We start from the raw sequence: 18456 nt of genomic DNA, 5'->3' as shown, positions 1-18456 counted from the left end.
TTGAGCTGTTGTAGCAGTGACTTTGCTGCAAGGGTGCTGGAATGGGCTATTGGATAGAGGCTGGTCTGCGAACAGAGCAGTGGAGAGCTCACAGCCACACGCAGCCCCAAATTGATTTCGCTCATGTATTTGATCAGTGTAGCGCAGGGTTAATTGTTTAGGAGAATGTTTCATCGGCTGTTGGGTGCATTGGTACATGTCTATATCAGCAGTGAAGTCTTAGGGCCTCTCTGCAGCAGGCATTTATCACAGTTGTAGAGGAGCCCAGTTCTAACACACTTCAATCCCAGCCACATTCACTGGCCAAGCTGTGTTAGACCTGCTTTGGCCCTTTGTGTAACCAGAGCTGTTTGCTTTGTGTAGATAGGGCACCGGAGACATCCCTGCAGCACTGTGCTATCCAGCCCTGCTGACAAGCCGAAGGAAAGGGCTGGGAGCCAGGAGCTGTACAGGTTAGCCGGGTTCTGTTGTACAGTCACAGCTGAAACCCAGCTCACGAAGGGCTGGTCCACACACAGGCTGTGTGTACACCTTTCACTACCCTGGCCTAGTTCAAGTGGTGTAGATGCAGTTACCAGTGTAAAGGTGCTTTGTACTAGGATAGCTGCTCCTGGACGGGACTGGGGAATAAACTATACTGGGAGAAGGCTCCTTTATGCTGGGATAATTGCAGCCACACCCGGGGCTGGATTGTTTGGTAGAAAATCACACCCCTAACCAAGAGTTCAATAAGAACAAAATCTGTGTGTCGCCTGTAGTACCCTCTGGGTCATCATGTTCAGCCGTACCTTCACTAGTAACCCGCAGCCCTTGGTCGACGCCAGCACACTGACTGGGGTCTGAACGGATGGGACAAAGTTACAGGGAGCAGGAAGAGGCAAAGCATGGCCTTGCGCGCCTGGGTGCCCAGCAGGTGGCGCTTTGCGGAGCAGTGCCCACATAGCCTCAGGGCGGTCACAGCCACTGCTCCAAGGGAAGAGGGCCCCTCCAGGAGTCCCCACATAGCACTGGGAGGCCTGGTCTGCACCAAGGGCCGAGTCCCTGTCTGACAGAAATGCTGTGGGCAGTGCAGCAGCAGGGCAGGCAGCTGGGTAAGGGCTAGCGAAGGCAGGGCTCCAGCCCCCAGCTTGTTTTCATGGCCCGAGCAAGAAATGCCCAGCACACGCTAGGTGCCAGTGCTGCCCCTACTCTTGGGGCACGGCAGACCCCACGCCACACAGCACAGGGAGCAGGACTGGGGATCCCGAGCACGGGAGTGTGCCGAGTGCCAACGTGAGGAGAGTCCTACACTAGGAAGACTATCTTTTCAAAATTCAAAAACTGGACACATCCAGGGGCCTGGCCCCCCTCCCTAGCCCCGCCCCTTGCTTCTCTTCCCCCGGAGGCCCCACCCCCTGGCCAGGCCAGAAGCCAAAGCCAGGCAGTGGTAAGAGCCACTCAGGGAGCCTGGGTTACTGTGGGGAGCCGCGGACCCTCCACCTGCATGGGGTGCCTGAGAACAGCCCCGGTCTGTGTCCCTGCCCCCAGGGCGGCTCTTACCACGACTTGGCACCAGTTTGCGGCCTGGCCAGGTGGCAGGGTCTCGAGGGAGAGGAGGAGCAGGGGGTGGGGCCTCATGGTGAGGGGGGGGCTAAAGCCCATCTCAGCGCCATCCCCCTTGCCCCCCAGGAAGATGCTAGCGCTGCCTCTGAGCCCATGGAGTCTGGGACAGATGCTGTCCCAGAGTCATCCAGCCCGGGACCGGGACTTGAACTCTGCATTTCAGGACTGTCCTGCCCAGTTCGGGAGGGGTGGTTACCCTACCCTGCGCATCCCTGCCACTCTGGATGCACCAGCCACCCTCTCACCCGGCATGGGACACAAGCACTGTCATGGCTTTGCTACTGCTCCATGGCAGGGGGACGCCACTTCTCCTGCTGCCTGTGAGGCGCTGCCAGCATCCAGCCACTTTGCTCATGCTGTGCCTGGCCAAGGGTCCCACATCAGAAGCTCCCAGCTGACACGCAGAGCTAGTCCTTGCTGGGATGTTCAGTACAGGGACAGAGTGACCACCAGAGCCCTGCTCCCCCGCAGACACTTCTCCTCCTCTGCGCACAACCTGGCTGCTGCTCTAGTGATCCTAGCAGGGCATGAAATGTAGAACTGCTCATCTCCCCTTGGCACTGACCCACCCGGAGTCCTGCTCCCGTGTTCAAGCAAGCAGGGATTGGGGCGTCTGGGGCAAGGCAGACTGATAGCAAACGCCCTGCTGATGGCCACCCTTAACTGCTAGTGATGGGGAAGCTGGGAGGAGAGACACCCTGGCTGGCGTGGGGCACACACCCAAGTCATGGGAGCAAACCACCAGCAGGCAGCACAGGCTGGAGGCAGAGCCCGGCTGTGAAGGACACTGGCTTGTGTGGCCCTGCACCCCACCCCTGACACTGCTGTACCCTTGTGCCTGGCTGATTTGCTCAGGCTCTGCTGGCCTCTCCCCTCAGTGACCTGGTTTTGTTTGTGGGTGTCTCTGCCTGATGGTTTCCTGCTCTAGGGGAGGGAATGAAAGTTGGTTGACTCATTTCCTGCACTGTCCTCGGCATTGCTGCTGACTGGTGGTTGCATCTCAGCTGGGCTGTGCTTCCCACCCGCTAGGCCTGGAGTGGAGGTCACCCCTTGCTCTATGCTGTTGAGCTCCCAGGCAAGGCTTCTGTTTTGCAGCAGGCTTTCAATCAAGTCCAGGACCCTTCCCTGCGCCGTGCATTGTCAGGGAGCTCTTGGGGCAGGGCCGGCAGCACAGGGAGCTGAGGGGGCTTTTCTCCACAGGCCAGGTCAGCTGGGCAGTCGCAGCTTAAGCCCTGCTGTGCTGCTCCAGGAACGATGCCAGCCGGCCCAAGTGGACCCTCGGCCCTGGAGGGGCCAGCCACAGGCTGTGGAAAGTTGTCATATTTGTTTGCAGCTAAATAATTTTGTACCCAGTGAGTCATTTCCCTGCTCCCCTTCTGCTCCATCCTGCTGGGGAAGGGGGAACTCCCAGCTCCTGTACAGTGGGCCTTCAGCCTGGTGGCCAGAACCAGACCTGTCAGTGGGTGGGGACAGGGGCCCAGCCCTGGCATAGGCCCCTGAGTTGCTGTGCTCCCACCCAGTTTGGCTGGCACAGTGCGCTCAGGTCCTACCCTATGTCCCCGTCTTCTCAACCAGCCCCAGGCAGTGAGTGTCCTTGTGGGGACTGGATTTCCCAGCCAGCTGGGTGCTGGGCTACTGGGACTTTTGGAGAGAACCCTCCCGCCTCCCCCCTTTGGCATCCCCAGGCTGACAACTCCTCACGGTGACCCCAGGGTTACCCTCCTGCCACCAGCGGGAGTTGGAAAGCAGTTTCCCTGGGAGTGATGGATCCTGTCTAGCGTGGTGCTGAGCCAGGCCCGGTGCTGCCCTGGGTGCTGAGCTAGGCCTGGTGCTGCTTTCTGTGGTAGCTGCCAGCCACCCAGCGTTGAAGTCCCTTCCTCACTGAACCGTGAGAGGCCAATGGCTCTTTTGCTCCCACACAGCCAGGACCCTGGAGATGAGGTTGCCTCCAGAACTGTCCTGGCTCTGTGCGCTCCCACTGCATCCCAGCCTGGGGTGCAGAGCCAGTCTGCACGGCTTTACAAGGAGGGAGCTGTTCCATTGGCAGCATCAGGCTGACTGATGTGAGCTCGATCCTGTTGCTGGGCTCAGATGCTCCAAGCGAGGCTAAGGTTGAATTGGCTTCCCGGTACTTTGAGGGACTCTGAGTGAATAGGCACCAGCATGTTCCCTGAAGTCATAGGACCTTCCTGGCTTCTCACAGAGTCATAGATTCCCAGACCATGAACATCTAGTCTGACCCCCTACACAACACAGGCCCTGGGACTGCCCTGAATTAAAGCCTGTTAGAACTTCAGCAGAGCTTTTAGCAAATCATCCGATCCTGATTTAAACATTGTCTGTGATGGAGAATCCTGAGACCCTTGGTGAATTCTTCCAATGGTTAATTACCTTACCAATTAAAAATATGTTGCCATTGGTGGGTGTGGCGCATTTCCTGCCAGGCATAGTTGCTGAGCTGCGGGAGTCCTAATCCCTGCGAGCAAGGGTTAATCAGCAGAGCGCATTTGAGCGATACAATTCTATAAATAAACTGAAATATGATACACCCCTGAAGATCTAAACTGCTGTTTATTTCTTGTCTTTTAAACACTGTGGGCTGAGAAATTTCAGGTGAACATCTGAAAAATTAGTCATAAAAAATCCAAGTCCAAATTCCATAGCCGCTCGTTTTTCTCTCTTGCTTCCTCGCAATATAAAATGGCTGGATTGTTTTTAAATTGCCAAACCCCAAGTTTCTACTTTCAGCCCCAGCTGAGTGTGAAATCCCAGGCAGTGCAGACCAACGCTGAACTAGGACTAGGAGAAGATGGTCCATTCAGGAGCTTTGTTTCCAGGGAGTAGCTCACCTGTGCTTCCAATCAGTCTTTTTTCACCAGGATGTCCATGCAGAAGCGTCTCTTGCCGTCCTGGGTGCAGATGGCCATGGCCATGAGCTTTGAGCTGAGATTAGTAAAGTGATGTTTCCCAGTGGGCATGAGCATAAATCCAAAAGCCATTGCTAACATCTCCAACTTCTGCTTTCAGTGGAATTTCTTTATCAGGCCTGATTTGCAACTTAGGAAAGTCTGGCCAAATGGCTCTGACACATTGCACGATCCTGGTGCCGGGACAAGGGCCTGTTACACGCTTTCTTGTGCTGATTCTGGCCTATCTTTTACAGGTAAAATACACTTGTGATTAGTAAAGGGAAAGGTGGTGTTTAGCCTGTGGATTCCTGCCAAGAGCTGAGTGAGGTCTGGACTAGATCGGTGTAACTTCATCACGCAAGGGTGTGAAAAATCCACACCCTTAGGGACAGTTACACCGACCGTACCACCGCGTAGACAGCACTATGTCGACAAGAGAGCTTCTCCTGTTGACGTAGCTATTGCCTCTCGCAGAGGTGGATTAACCACGCTGTTGGGAGAGCTCTCTCTGGTCAGCTTAAAGCATCTCTGTTAAAGCACTACATACAGCAGCATAGCTGCGCCAGTGCAGTGTTTTAAGTGTAGACTTGCCCTAAGTGTTAGAGTTCATACCCACCCCACCCAGCCTCTGGAGGCAGCTGCGCTGGGGAGACACCGCTCTGCTGGCTTGCACCACAGCTGGCTGCATGGAGTGCTGGGTGATGCCGGAAAATGTTTCAGGAGGGCAGCACCCCTATAGTGAGGGGCCATGAATACACCCTGTGGGGAGGAGCCTGTGGTTGCGAATGAGGAGTTTGATATTCAGCTGCTAAAATGTGCAAATTGCAGTTGGTTTAAAATGAGACAAGTGTCGGCCTCGCTGATTTCCCGGCCTGCATCTCCTGCTGAAATCAAAGAAGCAGCTCTGAGATCCTCCAAAGCGGTATTAGAATCATAAAATCATAGAATATCAGGGTTGGAAGGGACCTCAGGAGGTCATCTCTCCAACCCCCTGCTCAAAGCAGGACCAATCCCCAACTAAATCATCCCAGCCAGGGCTTTGTCAAGCCTGACCTTAAAAACCTCTAAGGAAGGAGATTCCATCACTAGTGAAAAAGTTTTTCCTAATATCCAACCTAAACCTCCCCCACTGCAACTTGAGACCATTACTCCTTGTTCTGTCATCTACTACCACTGAGAACAGTCTAGATCCATCCTCTTTGGAACCCCCTTTCAGGTAGTTGAAAGCAGCTATGAAATCCCCCCTCATTCTTCTCTTCTGCAGACTAAACAATCCCAATTTGCTCAGCCTCTCCTCCTAAGTCATGTGCTCCAGACCCCTAATAATTTTTGTTGCCCTCCGCTGGACTCTTTCCAATTTTTCCACATCCTCCTTGTAGTGTGGGGCCCAAAACTGGACACAGTACTCCAGATGAGGCCTCACCAATGTCGAATAGAGGGGAATGATTATGTTCCTTGATCTGCTGGCAATGCTCCTACTTATACAGCCCAAAATGCCGTTAGCCTTCTTGGCAACAAGGGCACACTGTTGACTCATAGCCAGCGTCTCGTCCACTGTAACCCCTAGGTCCTTTTCTGCAGAACTGCTGCCTAGCCATTCAGTCTCTAGTCTGTAGCAGTGTATGGGATTCTTCCGTCCTAAGCGCAGGACTCTGCACTTGTCCTTGTTGAACCTCATCAGATTTTTTTGGCCCAATCCTCTAATTTGTCTAGATCCCTCTGTATGCTATCTCTACCCTCCAGCATATCTACCACTCCTCCCAGTTTAGTGTCATCTGCAAACTTGCTGAGGGTGCAGTCCACACCATCCTCCAGATCATTAATGAAGATATTGAACAAAACCAGCCCCAGGACCGACCCTTGGGGCACTCCGCTTGATTCCGACTGCCTACTAGACATGGAGCCATTGATCACTACCCATTGAGCCCGACGATCTAACCAGCTTTCTATCCACCTTATAGTCCATTCATCCAGCCCATACTTGTTTAACTTGCCAGCAAGAATACTGTGGAAGACCGTATCAAAAGCATATTGATGTGCCAGGAGTGATATGTGACAAGGTGGTGCTTGTACCAGATTCCCAAGTGTCCCTAGTGTCTTCACCTGGGACGAAAGTGTCTGCTGCCACCCAAGAAGTGTGTGCACCCAGCACACCCAAACTCTGCTCCAGGGAAAATACACATGCACCATAGAGGTTTGCCGACAGTCCGCACTCTCCTGCACTGATGATGTGTAGCATGCGCCCTCTTGTGGCCAAATGGGGAGATATCAGGATGCTGGTGATGGACACACAAACTGCTGGATCTCACACACCTGGGTTCTTCTTGTCTCTAGAAACCTTCCCTAGAAAGAGGTAATATTGCTGGCATTTATAACCGATCAGTCACTGTGTGTAAATAGGCCTTTCACACACTGTGCTGGCTGCCTGGGCCGGGTTGCTTTGGGCTTTTTCCCATTCTCCGGTCCTTTTTCCCTTGTCTTGCTCCCAATCCAGCCGGGAGTACAGCTCCCATTGACCTTAGTGGGGCAGGACCAATCCCCACTTTTTGCTCTCTGCCCCAGTCACTTATTCCTCTCCCCTTGTCTTTCTCTCCTCTCTTCTGTATATTCCGTGTTAGTCTCCCCAGTTATTTCAGCAGTCCTTCCTCATTCTCATCTGGCTTCCATGCCTCTTTTGTGTTGACTTTCAGAGGCAGGTTCTGCTCTCACTTTACCTGCCTCTGCCTCCCATTGAAATCAGTGGGCAAGAGCAGACCTAGGCCCCAGGTGTACCCCTCTGTCTCTGGAGTTAGCTGTGGCATTTGTCCTTCAGTCTTTTTCTCTTTTTATTACTCTTTGTTCCCTGGGATCAGGTGATTGTGGATTTCTGTTCCAGGGAAGCCCCTGCATTTTTCTCTCCAGTGCTTTCCATTTCCCTAGCACATTGCTGTCTTTCCCAGTTGCATGCATGTCACATAGATGACTCGTGCCTCCGATACTGGAGGGGTCCAATCAAAGGGGAAGACACGTGACTGCCCCATGTGTCTCCTCTGCCCAGTGACACCTGCACCCAGCCCAGGACTGCCATGCTCTCCCCGCCCCACGTTACCTGGGGGGGGAGGCTCTGTCCTTCTCCCACTGTGCCTCCGCCCCAGCACAGCTCTCCCTGGCGCCTGGGCAGGGAGCAGGAGGGAGCCACTTCTCACAGGACTGGAACTGACCGCTGGGGTGGCTGGTCTGTGCAGCACAGCAGCTGCCTCAGAGAGCCCGGCTGGGGAGGCGGCGGTAGCCGGCCTGCCGCCCCCAGCAGGGGCCGGTTGCCGGGGACAGGGGCCAAGTGAGCTGGAAACGTGCTGGGAGGGAGAGGGGACTCCGACTCACTCAGCCCTGGTCCCCGGGACTGGAGGGGCGGGGTGGCCTGCTGACATCGCCACCTCCTCAACTGGGCTCTCACAGGCAGCCATCACACTGCACAGAGTAGCAACCCAGGGTGGCTGGCATGAGACGTGGCTGGTCCTGCCACTTCTGCTCCCTGCCTGGGCCCAGCTGCCAGGGACAGGGGCTGAGCATGCAGGGGGGCAGGTGCAGCGGGAGAAGGACAAAGCCCCTCTTTCTTCCCCCACGGCAGGCCAAGCAGAAATCGGGGGGGTGAGCCTTGGCCCTGCATGCCCCCCTTACACGTCACCTATGCCCTGTCCCCCAGCCTGTTTCCTGACTGATACGACGGTTTGAATTTGCCAAGACTCTGCCTGTCTTTTAGCTCAGCACAGCTACACTGCCACCGCTACAGTGGCCCAGCTACTGTGTTGACACTTCCTACCGTGATGGAAGGGGTTTTTCTGTCAACTGTAGTTAATCTATCTCTCCTAACTGCATCTACGCTAGAGGTTAGGTTGACCTAATACGGTTCTCAGGGTGTGAAATTTTTCACAGCCCCGAGTGATATAGTTACATTGGTCTAGTTTTTAAACATAGACCAAGCCTCAGACTGGCAGAAGCAGAAAGGTTTAATTTCCAGCTGCTTAACTTTAGTGCTGTACCAACTGGAGAGGGCTGCCCTGACTAACCATTTTCTATGGTGTCTGTTTTTATACTAATCACAACTTTCTACGGTGCAAGTGTTTTTGTTTGGACTTGGAGTGTTTTACTTGCAGGAGGTTTTGGATCAGAGATCGTTGTTCTTTAAAGGAGTTATAGGAATGAATCCTCAGTTGTTCTGAGAGAATTTTTGATAGAAACTTTATGGAAGCAAACTTCAACAGGACTTTAATACAGCTCTCCTCTGCTGCCGAATCAGACCAGCATCTGCTGTGCTATGCATTCTTTGCTTAGCCTGTATGGGAAGTTCAAATAGAGTTTCCTTGAGAAAAATAAACCTTCCTGAGTATGACGAGGGAAAAAATTGAGCTAGGCTGGTGAATTGGGCAGAGCTTGAAAGTTCATTCTCTCACATGCACATGCGTGCTCGCAGGCATAGACAAGTCTCGAACTTGCACCGGGGCAACTTTTCTGACCTATTCAAGTCTGTCATTTTATGATGTTTTGACAGGTTCGCCATGCCATTGGCAAAGTTGTTTGTCAATTGGAAGCTGCATAATGAGTAGCACATTACTCGGTGAGTGGTCCCACCGAAGAGAGTGTAAGACACTACCAGGTGTGCGTAATGGGGGCAGTTAGACCTCTGCCTCCAGTTTGCGGGAAGTTGATGGAGATTCCTGTATCTTCCAGCTGTGCGTTTTCAGGTTGGGCTTGGGAGGAAACTTGGAGACAACTGTAGCTATGAGCTACCCTCTGCCACTCTTATTCACTCTGAGCAGTGCCTTACTTTGTGAGTAGACCGAGCCACGTGCAAATTAAGAGGCTGCTGGCCGTGAGTAAGCGTGGCAGAGTTTAGCTCTTCATGAAAGGAGCAGGAGTTCAGACACAGCCTGTAATCTCTGTGGCAGCAGTTTTGCAGGTGTTATAATCTCTGCAGGAGTCCTTGTGGGCCTTCCAGCTTGGCAGACCATGCTGAGTCTTTATGGGGAACATATCTATAAGGGGGAAGCCTGTCAGGCCTTTGGTAAATGGTCTAAAGTTCATCAAAGGCGGACAGAGAATTCACGCGGGCTGGTTTTGGAAGTGAATAGCTCTCGGAATAAGGGCCATGGCTTTCAGAACTCGCCTTGTACGCTTAGTCTAGAAAAAGGCTCCTGAAGGAAACTGATGGGAAGTTTGTAGGCCAGGCTTCTTCCCAGCGACGAAGTGACTGAAAAAGTTGGGCGACTTCTTCCAGAGCGAGCAGCTTTGTTTTCTAAGCGTTGTCTCTCCGGAGCCACCTCTGATTCCTCCCAAAGGCCATCTGATATTCTCTTCAGCTCACAGCTCACGTGCAAAAGTAGAAGGGTGCAAGCAGCTTTTCCAAGAATTTGGTGGGTGGAGAAATGGAAATCATCCTGATCTTTGAAGCCTGGTCTTGGCCTTCGCTGCTGAGGCTCCTGGCTCTCCAGAAGACGATTCCATTTCAGTGTGAAATGTGCCGTGAACGCGACAGCTAGAATGATGGCAGTCCAGTCAGAAAGGATGGGCATTGGTGGGGCAGCCCACAAGGAAGGGCCATGCTGTTGTGGGAAGCAGCTGGCTGTTTGCTGGTTGCAGGCAGCGTGGAAGGTGGGGTTTGAGCTTAGTGGAATGGAGAGCGTTAGGCAGACAATTCCATGGAGCAACAGCAGCCACTGGGCCATCTGTGGAAGAGTCTCAGGCACTGCGAGCAGAGAGGAGAGGGCTGAGGCCGTAGTGGAGGTGAGATCCCTGAGGTGGCGGGGGAGGGGGACTCGCAGGCAAAGCGGTGGAAGCGTCCAGGAGGAGGGCTGGGGAGACATGACTGCATCACTCTAGACAGCGAGGACGGGGGAGGGCAGCACTCTGACCGGCCTGGACCTGGCACATGGACCCAAGGGGAGGCCACCGAGAGGGAGCGGTGGTAGTGGAGGCAAGGCGTGTGGCAGAGGACGGGCAGAGGGTTCCTGAGGCAGGTGGTGGTGGGCATGTGCTCTGTTCAAAGCAGGTAGTAGGGGGACAGGCCAAGTTAGAGAGAGTCATTCCAGTGGCACGACGAGTGAAGGGCCCAAGGTCCAGAGAGGGCCGTTTCAGCCCATGCTGAGCCACCAAGGGCTCTTTCCTTGCACTGGTGTGAACTGCGCTCATGGTGGCTAGCTGCTTGGGTATGTGTGCCCCAAACCGGGCAGCTGATGCTGTGCCTGCTTTGGGTACCTGGTACGGCAGGGACTAAAGCAGGGTAACTGCATCTGATCTCTGTGGTAGGAGGCTTCCCCCTCCAAAATGGGGTCTGATGAGTGTGCCACTGAGCATGATGGTCCCTGGTGGCCGTTTGCCACTCGCCCCACTGTGCTGCCCCCTCTGCATCCCGTGGCAGTGGCAACAGACACCCAGAGATCGATTGTTCTCAGTTACTTCCTTCTGCATGCCCAGGATGAGTTTTCTGAGCCAGGTCCAAATCTCCCAGCCTATCCCAAGTAGCCACTGGCTCAGCTCATGCAGCTGGTCACACCTGGGACCTGGCTTTTGGGTTGGCATTGGAGGTGAGGCAGGTGGAAGTTAGCCCCGGGTCAGCAGCTGTTGCCTCCTGTGCTTTGAGATTGGATTATCTCTCTGCCAGGGCAAGGTCTGGTTGGATGCTCTGCCCTCCAAGGTTAACGGACCCAGGGATGTTATTAACCAGGGGGCTGGTTCTGACCCATAGAACCCTATGTGGCCTGGGACTGGCCTACCTGAGGGATCACCTCTGCCCCATGCCACGCTGCCACAGCTGGTTCTCCCTCGTTATCCAAGGGAGGGGACAGTTGGCAGGGTGTTCGGGCTCTGGAACTTGGTCCAAAATACCCCAGATTTGTTACCTTCCAGGCACACTGCAGATGCCATCTGTTTGAGGAGGGGGCACAATCCCAGGCATGACTTGGGGTGAGGGTCTTTTCTTGTGGTCATTGTCTGCTGGCTGAGGTACTGGGAGCGCTGATGTTTCTGGTCTTTGTGACTGTGGGGGAAGAAGGCCTCTGTGCCCCGGCTGTTGTGCTGCACCCAGGGTATGTCGCTCGGCACTCTGGAGCGCTCCAGCTGTATGATATCTATTGGCAGAGCGGGGCAGGTTATCGGAGACAGGCCGTGACGCCACTAGGACTGTCAGGCGGGAGAATGGCTGGGCTTTACAAGGGTCCTCAGGCAGTGGATGCTCCACTCAGTGGCCTCCACTGATGGGAGCCATGGAAACACCCGGCTCAGGACCGAGGGACCGGCTGTTCAGGTGACACAAGTGATGGCTACACTGACACCTTCTCAGCAGCAGCTCTGTTCTCCTTAGTGGGAGGGGGAGGGGCACGGCATACTCCTGCAAGGAAGGGGGAGCAAGTGAGTCCCTTCCCCAAGCCCTAGACCTTGGCCGCAGTGCCGGGAGGGGGCTCCATGCCATTATGCGGACATCCACTAATCCTTGGGAACGACCGACCGCAGTTGATGAACATTCCTCCTGAGGAAGGACCTCAGGAGCCAGCCCATGGCAGGGGAAAAGGGACTTTTCTCTCTTTGTTTTTTTTCTTGACTTTAGAAATGAGAGGTTTCCTTTGCAGCAGGCCTCCGAAATTTAGCAGAAACAGAGCCCTGGGGCCAGGGCAGTGTCTTCTCCTTGTCCCATGAAATTCCAGTCAGGTTTGGCTGCGATATAAACGTATAAAAATCACCAGTACCCTGCCCTCCCTTTGGGTGCTAATGCGGCTCATCTCGCATTGTGACAGCATGTCAGGACACTAGTAAGTCAAAGTGAGTGGAGTCCCGACAAGCCCAGGAATTGAGCCTGTGAAAGCCAAAGGGCAAATGAAGTTCAGTCTATGGAGCACTGTGCTCCAGCCGCTTCGCTGGACAGTTCTGTCAGCGTGAACGAACGGATTCCCCAGAACCAAGGATTTCCAGACAAATCAGCCTGTTCTCTGCTCTTCTCTGCATTGCCTGTGTGGTCCGGGAGACACTGACCAGCAGTACCAGGGCCAATCCAGAAGCACCACTAGCCCCGGCCTCAAGGAAATGTGCTTGGTGGGGAATCCTTGGCAGGTTGGAACTGTTAGCTGCTCCTCTCTGACTGCGCTGGCTGCAGGAGTGAGCGGAACTGTTCTAGGGCTTGAGATGGGAGGAGAAATCCCAAAAGCACCAGGTAGCAAATGGAAGGGATCCTGGGACCTTGGTTTTAAGGGCAGAGGATGTGAACACAGGACTTGCCAGACTGGATCTGACATACCTTCTGGAGTAGGGAGGGTGAGGCTAATGAACTCGTAAGACTGGTTCCGTGTTCTGAGCTGAAGCTCTGATGAACTAGTGACCACAAAGATGTCCCCGGGGGGATGGGAGAGGGACTGATGCCTGGTGAGCTGTTAGAAGGGGTGCAGGTTGTTGTATTGTTTTTGATTCTTTTCTCTGTAAGGCATTTTACCTGAAGAATAGAGTGGGCTGGCTTAGAAAGAGCTGGGTGGTAACATATCTGGAGCAATCATTGTTCCCAGTCTCTGAGGAGAAATCAAGCCGGGCTGTCTGTGCTGGGGATAACACAGTGAAGGCAGGCAACTGTGCAGCCTGGGAATACCCTAGTCAGAAGGGAGAGAGGTGCTGGACTCCACCCAGGAAAGGCAACGGGTAGGGAGCTGGAAGCCTGAGATTGGGGGCCCTTGCTGGACCTCTGAGGGGAAATGCAGGTGCAGGTCCCTGATCTGCGATACCCCCCAGGAGCAGATGTGGGGCAGTCAATGCCAATTGCGTCTCTCAGATGTGAGGTCTGTGTGGTGTTGCTGCTCAAAAGTACTGTGCCTCTCCCAAACTCTATTACACCACCTCCCAAGGCTGTGTCTTTTCCGTGCCTGGTATCTGTTTCTGCAGCAGAGCTGGTCTGATCACATGTGGCACCTCTGCTTAGCAGTGCATCTCTTGGTCATCCTTGTGCCTTGGTGGAAGGGGAGCAATGGATAAATGCCCCTCTCCCAGCCCCAGGCGTGCGTCCCCCAGCCAAGGGAGGTGTACAAGGCAGCCGGTTTTCCTTGCAGCACAATTGGTTTCCCTAGGGTGACCAGACAGAATATGTGAAAAATCGGGACGGGGGGTGGGGGGTAATAGGAGCTTATATAAGAAAAAGACCCAAAAATCAGGACTGTCCCTATAAAATCTGGACATCTGGTCACCCTAGATTTCCCACCTCTGAGCACTGCTTTGGGGGTTGGGAAAATAGTTGAGGGGAGAACAGAAAATGTTCCTCCCACCCCCCACTAACCTGCAGGAGCTGTGAATTTCCACTGGCTCGGCTGGCAGGGGCGTTTGAATCATTTCCAAGGCAGTTTGTCAGCTCCCCGTTGTGTGCCCTGGGGTGGCGGGGCCCTGGCAAAGACAGGCCATGTTTCCTTAGTGTGCTGCGCTCTCCGTGCTCTGATCAAACCGTTGTTGACCCCCACTGCTGAGGACAGAGGAGTTGCCCTAATGCTGGAGGAGGTATAGGCGATGTTGGTTCGGAGTCACCGAAGAACACAACTAGCAGCAGGAACCAGCAGCCTTGCTGCAGAGACTGGAGGTGCTTTCAGAAGCTGCGGTGATGTTAGATCCCCTTTCAGAGCAGGAGAGATGAGTACCTGGTGAGGGCTTCCTGGTGGCTAGCGGTGTGATGGCACTGTGCCTAAAGTGGGCACTTCTGGGGCACTGCGCCAGATTGACAGAGGGAATTAGGCACCTAACCTGCTTAGGCGCTTATGTAAATCCCATTAGACACTGAAATCCCTTTGTAAATCTGGCCCGGTGTGCTTAGCACAGGCGGCTTAGGGCCCCCCAGACCTCACAGGATTGCAGGAACGGATGGAGTAGTGGGGATGGGCCATGGCTGCATGCCCTCTGCTCAGCCTCCGCACTGATGTGCAAGGGAGAGGAAGGCTCTGTTCACCCCCGGCACACCCGTGCAGGGCTGGGCGCAGTCAAGCTGTAGCAAACACCTCATCAGTATCCAGGGCACAGCAGATACACTTTATCTACCCCCACCAACTGAGATCATCTGCTTTTCATTCCCTCCCGCAACGCGCCTGAGTGATCCCAGGCCCCTGTGTCATCCCGGCTTCTCTCCCACGACATTTCCAGGCAGCGTGTTGTCCTAATGTTGTGATGCACCCAATGAGCTTGTTCAGGAGGGCTGATTAGTAATGATGATGTCACTGCATGTCTGTCATCAGCACTGGCTTTTCATGGCTGGAATCTGAACTTTGATGACAGTGGGGCTCTCACCCAGGACAGAAGGCCAAGGGAGAGGTGCTGGAGGAGGCACCCTGAAATGTGTGGCTAGCTCTGACATCTTGTGGTTTCCTAACTGCCCTCTGCCATCGCCATAGTATATGAATGGTGTGTCTAGGAAGTCAGATTTGCAGTACTGTCTACAGTGGACTTCAGTGGACACTGCTCTGTGCCTGTTGCAGTGCAGCAACTTGTCCTGCCTGGGGGGTCTGGCGGGGTCGTCCTTCCCTGGTTTGGTTGTTGCACAGAGGCGAACCCTGCAGTGTTCTTTGAAACTGGCTCAGCTCCGATCCAATCGCGGTTCCTCCACCAGGCCGTGCAGAGGTCAGGTCCCCTCAGTGGAAAATCTCCGTCTTGTGAGAGTTCCGCCCGAGGCACTGCTGTGGCGTTGTCTCCGGCTATATCTTCGCTGTCGGTGGAGGGGGGGTTACAGCAGGATAACCAATGTGCATGAGCTGTCCCGCTGTAAAACCCTAGTGAAGGCAAGGTGCTGGTAGGTTTTACCAAGAGGTCAACACTGTACTCCCTGCCCACCAGGATATGACCTTGCCTAGCCACATTGCAGTAAATACTCCCGCCCCTGGTCTCCGCCGGGGTCTCACAGTGGGATTGCTAATGCCCATAGCATTCTGAGAGTCTGGACAAGGTTTGCTTTCCCCACCCCATCTCTCTGGGTACAGCTTCATGGGAGCTGGCGCCATAATTCCCAGTTCAGGCAGATGTGCCCGCCGTAGCATGCTAAAAACAGTAGCATGGCTTGGTCGCCCCGAGAGCATGATCCTGTGTGAAACTCTGTGTATGGGGGACAGCCAGCCCCTCCGGCCATCCGCACTGCTGGATCAGCAGTAACGTGGGTATGTCTGTCTGAGCTGGAAATTCTACCTCCAGGTCCAGTGTAGGCACACCCTCTGCTAAGTGCCTGGTGACTGCCCTGCCCTGGCTGGCATTAAATTAGCCAGTCCCCTTTCCTTCAGCTGCAGCCTGTCTCCTCTAACAATGTGTTGTTCCCAAATCGCGCCTGCCAGTGGCTCCAGTGGTAGAGGCCTCTGCCTCCTTGGCCCTGGGTGCAGCTGCAGCACCGTGGGCTTTGTCGTGGCAGAATTTGCTCTCACTGCAGTTGTATCTAAGGAAATGCTGCCATGGTTTTCCTGGCCCAGCATTCTTACTGCCTCCTGGGCCTGCTCCCCTTTGCTGTGCCCCACGTTGTTGGTTCCAATGCAAAAGACTTGCATGTGTTTCCAAAGGAAGGGACAAATTGTTGGTAAAATTTCGACTCCTCCTGGGAGTGACCTGCTCACCAAACCCTGGAGCACGGGTGCGTGTGTAATTGCAAATACGCACATATGCCAGCCTTCCATCCGCTTTCCTGGGTTTTGGGAGAACATAGGAGATTGAAACAGACAAGGCTCCTGCTCTCAGAGAACTGTCTGGGAGCACTGAAGCTCTTTTTGTACTCCTAACGACACCCAGGCAGCGTTTTACCCTGCCACTGGGTTTGCTTCGTGCTCTGTAAAATGGCATCATACCTGTTCCTTTAGCAAACAGGGGTTACTGCTTCGCAGCGGGGGAGGGGCAGGGTTGGGATTTTTTCCTCCACGTTAATTGTGAGACAAGTGAGTAAGTGAGGGGAATCATGGGGTGGCGCATCTCACAGGGTACATCCTGGCTGGAGAGTTAGTGATGGGGATTGGCCCCCAGGAGCTGGAGTGGTGTTTGGGCTAATCTGTGCTGGTTTCTTTACAGGAGCAGGAAGATTCAGATCCGGAACATCCCCCCTCACCTACAGTGGGAGGTAAGTAGATTCCCGCTTCCTACAAAGTCCTCCTGTCATTGCATCTGAATAAACGTTGGAGGCTGGGCAGGAGCTGCAAGCGCAGTCTGAGCTTTGTCCTGTGGCATCTTCCCGGTGGCTTGAGGAGGGAAGCAGAAAGCAGCCTTTGCAGAAGGCTGTTCTGGTGACATTGTGTTTCCTAGCCTGAGGCGCACGGTGTGGGTGTGGCTTGGCTATAGCTCAAGATATCCCATCTCCTCAAAGTGGCTACAGAATCGCAGTCCCAGGAGAGGAGCTGCCTTGTGAAAATAATTCACCTGCTGCTTCTGCCTGGCACCAGGTGCCAGGCTGGGGAGTGGCTCATGTTGGGGAGCGCCCTGGGTTCCTTGCAATCAGCTGGCCAAAGCCAGACCCAGCATAGAGCTGACGTGATGGGCTTTGGGGAAGTACCTCCAGCATCTTCCAGGGTTTCTTCGGAGGTGGCGTTTCCTCTCTGTTCCTGCCGTGGCGACGTTCGCTGGGGTGACCCAGAAGGTCTGGAGGCAGCCGAGTCCAATTCTGATGCCAGCAATAGCTGCCATAGGGACAGTGGTGCTCGAGAGACTCAGCTGCAGGTTCATTTGGGCTTCAGTGCATGTTTACGCTAGGAAAAGGACATCTTTCCCCACTCAGAAGGCCAGGCCCAGCCATTGTCAGTGCTCCCTCCAAGAACGTGCCTGAGGGCGCGCTCTGCCGGGAATCGGAAAGTGGTTTGATCCGTCCAGCCCAGCAACCGGGCGTGTTGAACCTCAGGCGACAAGGACTGAGGAGAGACAGTCAGCAACCAGTCACTTGTCTTGTGTAATAACAACGAGGAGTCCGGTGGCACCTTAAAGACTAATAGATTTATTTGGGCATAAGATGCATCTGAAGAAGTGGGTTTTTTTACCCACGAAAGCTTATGCCCAAATAGATCTGTTAGTCTTTAAGGTGCCACTGGACTTCTCGTTGTTTTTGTGCTGGGGTTCTCAAACTCGGGGTCAGGATCCCTCGGGGGTTGCAAGGTTATTACATGGGGGGTCGCAAGCTGTCAGCCTCCACCCCAAACCCCACTTTGCATCCAGCATTTATAGTGGTGTTAAATATATAAAAAGTGTTTTTAATGTATAAGGGGTGGTCGCACTCAGAGGCTTGCTGTGTGAAAGGGATCAGCAGTACAAAAATCTGAGAACTACTGTTTCTGTGGATACAGACTAACACAGCTACCCCTCTGATACTTGTCTTGTGTAGGTAGAGCCGGAATTCTGCCCTGCTCCCCAGGTCAGCCAGACGCACAGGGGAGGGTCCCTATCGCTAGGTCTTTAACCCTGGGAGCCTTTCCAGGCTGACTCACCCTGCATTGCTTAATGCTTTCTCTTTCAGGTGCTAGATGGACTTTTAGCTCAGTATGGGACTGTAGAGAATGTGGAACAAGGTAAGAAATGGGTAGATGGCATCATCCGCCCCCCTCACCCTTCCACTTAGGAGACTTCCTCCCCTCCCTTGGATATTTCTATGCTCAGTCCCAGCCCAACCCATCTCTTCAGATACGTGATCCTGTTTTGCCTGGTCATTGTGGACCGGGCCAAAGGGAGACAAAATGCTCCTAGCTCAGCTGTATTGCCAGCAGGTGGGTTTCCAAGCTACCCCCTACCTGGCCTGTAGGCGAGGAGGGGAGAAAAGCCCACGCCGTCTGGCAGGGCGGGGCTGGGATGGTGGCATGCCGCCTTGCAGGACACAGGCCCGCTCAGTGCCACAGCCATGAGTCCCGTTATCTGGGATTCTGGCTGTTGTGCAGACCAGAGCCAACTGGCCAGCAGCCCTTTGACTCAGGAGCAGTGTAGGTTGGCAGTAAAAGGCCATTGGACTCCAGAA

At 54.2% G+C, this 18456-nt stretch overlaps 1 protein-coding gene across 5 annotated transcripts in view; it reads left to right on the top strand.

The window, feature by feature from the left end:
• IGF2BP2 (insulin like growth factor 2 mRNA binding protein 2) overlaps positions 1-18456 on the top strand; it is a 98090-nt gene that overhangs the window by 37140 nt on the left and 42494 nt on the right. For all 5 annotated transcript variants that reach the window (XM_005308638.4, XM_005308639.4, XM_042853460.2 and 2 more), the window contains exons 3-4: positions 16536-16584; positions 17965-18016. In XM_005308638.4, coding sequence (XP_005308695.1) covers positions 16536-16584; positions 17965-18016 — 101 coding nt within the window. The remainder of the gene's footprint in view (positions 1-16535; positions 16585-17964; positions 18017-18456) is intronic.

The sequence above is a fragment of the Chrysemys picta genome, chromosome 9 (genome assembly GCF_011386835.1).
Source record: "Chrysemys picta bellii isolate R12L10 chromosome 9, ASM1138683v2, whole genome shotgun sequence".
In the NCBI taxonomy this organism is placed as follows: domain Eukaryota; kingdom Metazoa; phylum Chordata; order Testudines; family Emydidae; genus Chrysemys; species Chrysemys picta.
Note: the sequence above shows the minus strand (reverse complement) of the source record. Positions and strands in the feature narration are given on the sequence as shown.